Here is an 8585-nt window from a genome sequence, read left to right as displayed (position 1 = left end):
AAAACATGAAAACATTTTCTATGTTGACATGCATCAGCAGTACAGGGAGATAATCACGTGATGTAAGTACCTCATTTTCCTTCAGTCTCACATTGTGACCACCTACACTTTTATATTCTGACCTGCCACCCTCTTTTACTGTCCCTACACACTTACAACTGTATATTCCTTTACTTCTACAGAAAGCTCAACACAACCAAGCACTGAGCTTGGTTAGGACCTCTGGGTTGTATCTACTGCCGACTGAAGTATTTATTGTAAATAAGTATTTCATTAAATATTTTAATGGCATACAAGTTTCCAATATTCACCTCTGATATAACTTAGAAATACCATATTTTCTTTTGAGATTTTGCACAAATTAATTTTTCAATACGAAGAGAGGTATTTAGGCAGACAGACTTGGTTTGTCTGCTTGGGGGTGAGTCTTTACACACTATGTGATTTGGAAGAAACAACAAAGTGCTGAGGGGTTTTGGCTTCTGTATTTAACAGACAGTATCAACATATTTCTGATCTAAACATAGATTTGGAAAACACGCTTAGAAAAAATACAGTTCAAGTACTGGCCAAGTTTTTATACAGTAAACTAGGACAGAAACCAGTATTTACAATACATTTTAAAATAAATGAAATATTTTGTGTTAAATTCCTTCCAAAAGTGAAAGTTTGTAACAACAACTCAACAACTACAATATCCCACGATATGAACAGTTACAAAGGGCACTAAGATACTATATTTTGGGATATTTTGCAGTGTTTCAAATACAGTCCAGATGCTCACAAAGGCTTACAGATTGACACAGGTCTCAAGACTGATACACACAACTTTAGAATTGGACTGGACTGGACATTAAGAAGCATTTCTCTACCGAGACGGTGGTCAAACACTGGAACAAGCTTCCTAGAGAGGTGGTCAATGTCCGAAGCATGTCAGTGTTTAAGAGGCATTTGGAGAGCACCCTTAACAACATGCTTTAACTTGGTCAGCCCTGAATTGGTCAGGCAGTTGGACTAGAGGATTGTTGAAGGTTCCTTCCAACTGAAATAATCTATTCTATTCTATCTCATTCTGCTTCAGAAATATTACTAAGCAAATGAAATGCAAATAATGATGTCATAATCTTTAGTTTGGCAACAGTAAATAATACCTATCAAAAAAATGAATGAAAGTAAATGTATAATCTAAATAATACATTACAACCACAATCATCAGTAATTCTTTTCTGTAGTAAACAGCTGTGACAGCAAGGTGGTCTAATTAGACTTAGAGATAGACTGAACAATTCAATCCCAGAACTTCCACATACATAACACAAATTCTGAGTTACCTAAGGTGATACAGAGCAAAGAAAGTGTACCACGTATACTTTTAAATTAAGATTTGCCAGCAAATTAAATTTACTGTGGATAAAAACAAAGTGAGTTTTAACTGAAACACTCTCTACTTTGTTTCAACTGCTATGAACATCAATAAGAGGAACTGCTGTAGGTGGACCTGCTTTGGAAGAGGGGTTGGACTAGATGATCTCCAGACATCTCTTCCAACCCCAACCATTCTGTGATTCCATGAATTTATTTACCAGTTGTAGGGATAATCTGTTTGAAAGCCTGAATTGTGTTACTTAAGCCCAGTTTAAAGCCCTGACAGATTCAGTGACTATTTTCTTAGCATGCCAGGTAGGATTTAGTAGTAAAATATTGCAAATTCAATTCATATAACAATTATTAGGCTGTAATTAGGAAACAGAGAACAGTACCAAATAAAACAGCAGAAGTAAGCATGCAGATGTATCCAACTGAAAAGCAAAATCAATTCTTATATCAGGAAATTTCTTATTGTCCTATGTGACACTGTTGCTCCTGGACTACAAAGCACAACCATTTGGAGTTTACCTACATCAGAAAATGGCATCAGCCAGTGTGATCTTGGGTGGAGGGAGGCAAAACCTCTCTCTCGGCACCCTGTTGAGCTGGCAAATCTTCCCAAAAATTAAACTGAAAATCAATTTCAGGCATCAATGTCATTAGTAACTATTTCAGCAAACATGAAAAAAAGAGAGAGCGAGCACGCACATACGCAGGAAGCAGCAGGAGCTGATTTTTCCCCCAGTCAAACCAAGTCCAAGAGACTCCTCCTGGCACAGAATTTCCAAATACACATTCACTATGTGCTTTTATATGTTATGCATCTTTTTGAAAATTTTATTTCAAATAGAAGAAAAGAGATATCTTGACAAAAGTATGAACTAAAACTTACAGCCAAAACCCTGAGCATTGGAAATAAGCAAAAATGTTTATTCACTTCCAACAAAATACTGGAACTTGTCACAGAAATTCAATGTATATAGTCCTCCCTGAGTATTTCAGCAGTCAGACTACAAAGCTATTTTAACATAAGAAGTATATTCAAAACATCCATATAAAAGTCTGAAAAAGCATGATGTAATGTTGACAGATGCGAGCCCAAGTTTTGTTTTGGGTTTGTTTTTTTTTTTCTTCCATGCTAAAGGAAATAAAGGATCAATAATTAAAGCAGGGTGTGCAACTTCCCAGTAAAGAGTTCCCTCAGGACAAAAACAGAAGAAAACAGTTCACATTAGAAGGATGGACACTTTATATAAAACTATATATCTACTCATAGTGCACATGAGGGTTTTGTCATGGCTTTGTGAACTATACACAGATCCAAACCAGAGGAAACTAACTTCAAATCTGATCTTATTTTTATAGCCTGTATATCATAGATGGGAATACATGCTTTTAATCACACAGATATTTAAAAAAAAACAAAAGAGTTTTGTAAGCACCTATAGCTCTTCAGTGATTCCCAACACATTCTATGAGAAATTTCACATATTGGTCATTGAAAAGCATCTATACATTGCGTGTATATTTCTGTATTCTTTAAATCAGAAGTTCTATGCCACTGAAGCTAGACTGACTCCAGTTTCTAAGTTATCTTACTGACACAAAAGAACACAAACCTTTTACTTCCCTGTAGAAAGGTGTTACCGTCCACTGACTTCTTACTGTCTGGCAGTATGTGTAAAATCTTTTAGAGGAAACTCTACTGTGTGGTAGAAGAGGTATTCAATATTCACAACAGCAATGAAAACAACAAACATTGTGATAAATTAGTTTTTTCTCTCTAGAACTATAGCCACTAGGCAACAGACTGACCTGAAGCCAGCAAAGCAAATAACCCCTGTGGGGCAGGGGGCATTCCCACAAAAGGGAAGACTCACTCAAATGTAGCTACTAAACTTTGCTAATGAATATTGTTTTCATCAAAATAAAATCAGCTGCTGCTGCTTTGGGAGGCACAGGCCATGTACAACACTCATGCCGATTCTATTAACATCATGTGGTCAGAATTTACTGCTGTAGATACGAAGAAAGTCTCAGGAAAGCGGGAAACAGTGGGGGGAAAAAATATGGTTCAGGAATTGGGTCAAGTTTTTATTCCCAGTTTGGCCATCAGCTGTTGATGACCTGAGGGAAGTCACCTCACCATGTGTCCTAAACAGACTGAATTTTAAAACAGATTTAAAACTGCTTACAGAGCTCTGAAATACATTGAAAAGTGACCTATTTTCCTATGAAACGGTTAAGTAGCTTCAGAAGGCGGCACCATTAAATACATACACACATACATAAAACCCCTTACCTTCTCCAGGATTGACTGCAGATGGTAGATTGGTCCAGTCTATGGTCCAGTTGGGGCACGGATGAGGAGAAAACTTTGCTTCAATACCATTTTCCTATGTAACGAGAAAAAAAACAAATTAAGACACTGATCCTTTATCCACTGAAGTTGGTAGCAAAATTCCCACTGAATTTAATGGCATCAGATCGAACTGTGCAACACTTTCAGCCTAACTGAAACTAAACAGGCAGCTGAATCTACATTATATGGGATTTAAATTATGAATTTCTCATTTTCACAAGAAAGTCCTATTAATTTTCCTTAGGAAATGCTGTCAGCCTCTATGCAAAAAATACCGAGAGTTACAGAACATGATGGAGAGTTTTCTTTAACAAAACTCATTATGGTTCCCAGATGTTCAAAGCTCTAATCAAATAGCAAAAACACAAACAGAAACGATAGAATAATGAAGCCAAACATAAAAGCAATGTTTTCGTCATCCTTTATATAAGTATCTTTAAAAGAGGAATACAATATTGCAATTCAAACAAAAAGTTTCTTTGATTATTCAGAATTATTGATAGGGCTTCCAGCAGTCCTATCTTTGCTCAACTCCTGAATCAATCAAGTATCGTAACAGAACAAAAAAATAAAATCCCTCTAAGTCAATGCATATCAGACAGAAGACAGGTAAAAGGTATTAAACTGTTCAAGGCTGTCAGACTCAGCTTCTACAATTCTAATAAATTTCACCTATTCCAAATCAAGCAGATTATTACTGTTAAAAATAACTCATTAAAAAGCTTAAATTACCATTAACTTGCTCATAGTTGGCCTTGGACCACCTATAAAATGACTGTTTTCATTCTCCTCTTCTAATTCATCAGGAACTGAAGAGAAGTCTTGTAGCTGTTCCTCTGGAGCAGACATCAACTCTGGAAGCTGGAGGAGCTCCATATTGCATTTGCCAGCAGCTTTCTTTATTCCAGGTACTTCTTGAACTCTCTGATACCAACTGGATATCAGGGGCAAATTTACCAGATTTTTGCCTTGGTTTTTGCTGGAAACCTAGAAAAATAAAATGGAAAGGTTACATGCTACTGTGAATTTCTTCCTACAAGCCACAAGAAGGCATGAACTACAGAAGTGAGCTCGGCTAGTTAAGAGCTCAGGCCTGCAGGTGGAATTGTCAGGTGGCCATTTAGGCTTTATCTGCAATTCCCATTTGCTTAATAGGATTAAAAGATTTACATGACCAATTTTAATCATAATTTCAGTCAGTGACAGGAAAACACAATTTAAATAACATTCTTAATTACCTGCTGTTTCCTAACAAGGGAATGATTCATTCGGGTTGGTAATCACAAAAAAACAACCCAGTTATTTGGAACAAATACTGAACTTCAAGCAAGACATTACGGTACGTGAATGATCTTTCCCACAGACACCCTGCAGCCCTTAAAATCTCATCCACTGACAGCTGTTTTGCTGGCAACTGCAAACCTGAAATACCTTTGACTATGGGGTAACAGCAAAATACACACAGGCACACATTGCCCCTGGTCTTTATTGAAGTCTTTGGACTACAGCTGTGACTTTTTTTTTTACTAGCACTAAATTCAAAACTTTATTTTAAACCATGTATTTACTCAAACTTTTTTACCATCTCAACTTCATATTTTTATACAAAAATGGTAACTAGTATATTTCTTTTTTGAATTAAGCATATATGATGGTGAGATGAACTGGACTTCAATAGTAATTAGAATTTTAAATCAAAAAAATAAATTTCTTAAGTAAGAATATGATGCACTTATTACAAAAACAAGACACCCAAATCACATTTTTACATGAAGACCAGTGCTAATTTTAAAAAGGATGCATTTGGTGAACTTAAGTAATTTTTGTCCAGGTTCCCAAATGTTTTAAGAACACTGAAGATCATCCTCTTACAGTAGAGGTTGTGAGGTCTCCATCCTTAGACACTCAAAATCTGACTGAACATGAGCCTTGGCAACTGGCTCTAGCAGATCCTGCTCCAAGCAGGGGGGTTAGACAAGGTGCCCTCCAACCTCAACTATTCTGTGATGCTGTGCCTACTTTAAGCAGAAAATTAAAAATGTTGATTACAGGAAAAGGCAGAAAAGGCCGTGCAAAAACAGTGCTCCTCCACCTGTCTGTCCTTAGTGTAGAAACAGAAACTGGTAAAGAACACTTGAAATGACACAAAATTTCAAGCAGCTTCCTTGCATGCTGTGTTTATAATGTTCTTAGGGTAATCACAAGTAATTAGTAATAGCTAAAGGAGCAAAAGGAGGATGAACTGTGTAATTTTAGTATCTAATTCAATATCCTAATAGTAACACAGGCAGAAATACATTAGTTCAGTTAAGGAAGAAGTCTTTTGGAAAGCAATTCTAAGAGGCACTGTTACATTTGATAACAAGTGTTCTAAACTGTATTTTAAAAAGCGAATAGTGGTTTCTCCCAGATGGAGAATGGAGCTTTTGTTATTCTTCTATTATTTTTAAACAGTTACAACTAATAGAAAGTGTAACAAAGTTAACCTCAGAAAGATAACAGAAATGGAATGAGGTAATAAAAAACAACTCTTGAGCTTCATTATCTTACTTTTGGTAATTGTAATTATAATTACAATCAGCTAGTCAGGTCTCCTCATATTTATTGTGTGATACTTTCCAGACACATACCCATTGAAGACTTCATTATTATTCACACCCTTAAAACAAAGTGGAAGTGCAACAATAACGATTTTTTTAAACACAATCCAAGAAGCCCAGTTATGTAAGTGATAAATAACATTTTAAAACAGAATAAAACTCTGGCACTTCCATCAATAAGAGCTGTTTCAACCCACTGCCTGCAAGAAGCTTTCAGATGCAAGTTATTCAATTTTGATAACTGTAGGAATCAAGGTATAATTGCTTAGAAAACAATCACTCACCAGAGAACAGAAATAAAGCAACATTATCTCAGAGCTCTTATAATTAGGGCAAAAATGAAACTGAAAGCCAGTTCTTTAGGACGATCCTTGATGCAAGCTAACGCAAATGTATTATACAATATATAGTTTGTAAGCTGCAGACCACCAGGGCTCAAGGGTCACACATGAAAAGCAAACGAATACAATGTTCTCAGCTGCTCACGGTACATCTACAAACTATTTCCTTTGGATTGCTGAAATCAATTAAGCATCTGATCCAAGAATCTTCTTATGCCTAGCAAGAGTAAATCAAACATTACTGTAAAAAGTTACGCTCTTATTTAAAAAAGCCTTGGAAAAATAAAGACAACTGAAATATATTACAGTTTTAAAAATAGTAGGAAAGTAGGAAAGCATTTTGCCTTACTACCTTTGTTTAGTACCATCCATACAGAAGTTGTTGTTAATTCCCAATTATGTGATTTGCAAAACATACAAACAAAGCAGAGATGAATTAATAACCCTTTCTGTAAAATAACTCATCACCTTAATTCAAAGGTAGCCATATTAACCTACTTCTGGACTCCCATATCGCTATCGTCACACAGAAATCCACTGAGGATGATGATCTTTGTTAAAGAAGTTATAAATTGGATATTTGTCGCATATTAATGTTTGCTAGTAATCTTGACTTTAGAGATTGTTTCTCTGAATCCGACTGATACTATCTTCTCCAGGAATTCCATTTGTTTTCAAACACCATAAGGCAAATTTGGCAAAATGTCTTGCAAAAATCAAAATGCAAATACCAACTTCACTCAGAGCTCTTCCTGGCAACAGACGCACCAGCTTAGCTATCAACCTCATAGAGTAATTGCAGGAATACTGGTAGCAGGCAAACTCGTTGTATCATTTCATTGTCATAGGAAATAAAGACACAGTTGTCATTTCCTTAATTCTTCTCTGCATATACATCCTCATAAAACTAAGTACACAGATTCTGCTGAGCAAGACTCTCACACAGTCTTGCCACAGAAATTTTTCCCACTGTAAAAGTGGGTTTGAAGCTGAGCTCAAGTCACTTGTAATACTAAGCCCTACTTCGAGAGGTGAGAAAAGGGTAGAGGGAGGAAAGAGGGGTGAATGGTATAAAGAAGAAGAAGAAGAGGACAGAAAAAGGCATCTTTGAATAGACGACACTCTTGGCATTTCCCAAATACTTACACAATCTGACACGAAAACATACAACTCCCCTAAAAGAAAGTGTGGACTTTCTATCAATATGTTATTGGAACTCACAGGTAACATGAGATTCTATTAGAAAAAAAAAATTAAGCAGCCAGTCTCATAGGCCTGAAAGAAGCATCCTAACTTTTCAGTTGTAAACTTCACTCCAAGAGCTTCTAGCAACATAACCTTTTCCAAGCAACTTCTCTCTCCACTGCAGTAAACAAAGGACCTTCCACAAACTGCAAAAACAGTTTAGCAGCAATAATGCTATGACTGACAAACTACAGGTTACTCAAGCTTCAGGGACTGAAGCACATCCCAAAGAAGCTGGCTCCCTAGACACACCACCTCCTCTCTGAGCAGGGTCACAGTCATCAGTCCTTGCTTGAAGAAGAATACAAACTAAGTTTTGTAAAAACTAAACTGTACAGAAGAATAAAAGGTTTGCTAATATGTAGGTATTATGCTGTCCTGGGCACCCATCTTTATCTACAGATGTGCAATGGAACTGGCTTATTTTGCAGGAGGGCTCGATAAAAGGCTGGGTTGGCTACCCAGGAATGTTTCCTCCCAAACAAAGAAGTCATTCCTAGAAAAAAACAGCAGAGATTAAGAATAATTTATCTGTTATGAGGAGAAATAAGGAAATCGGAAGTCATAGCACACCATACTTTAAAAAGAGTATTTGTAGACCAAAAAAAAACAAACTCTCAAGAGAATCGCAAGAAATTGCATACCAGTAGCATAAACAAACGAGCTTTT

At 36.3% G+C, this 8585-nt stretch overlaps 1 protein-coding gene across 1 annotated transcript in view; it reads right to left on the bottom strand.

Annotated features, from left to right (window-relative positions):
• Positions 1-3670: 3670 nt before the first annotated feature.
• LOC104158465 (glutathione S-transferase C-terminal domain-containing protein-like) overlaps positions 3671-8585 on the bottom strand; it is a gene marked incomplete at its 3' end in the record, with an annotated part of 8434 nt that continues 3519 nt past the window's right edge. Inside the window, exons 3-5 of the mRNA XM_009696129.1 lie at positions 5047-5068; positions 4463-4698; positions 3671-3764 (exon numbers count right to left, since the gene is read on the bottom strand). Of these exons, the coding sequence (XP_009694431.1) occupies positions 3671-3764; positions 4463-4698; positions 5047-5068 (352 nt within the window). The remainder of the gene's footprint in view (positions 3765-4462; positions 4699-5046; positions 5069-8585) is intronic.

This window comes from Cariama cristata, unplaced genomic scaffold (genome assembly GCF_000690535.1).
Source record: "Cariama cristata isolate BGI_N322 unplaced genomic scaffold, ASM69053v1 scaffold21092, whole genome shotgun sequence".
Taxonomy (NCBI): Eukaryota; Metazoa; Chordata; class Aves; order Cariamiformes; family Cariamidae; genus Cariama; species Cariama cristata.
The sequence above is the reverse complement of the archived record's forward strand: the minus strand, read 5'-3'. Positions and strand labels throughout refer to the sequence as shown.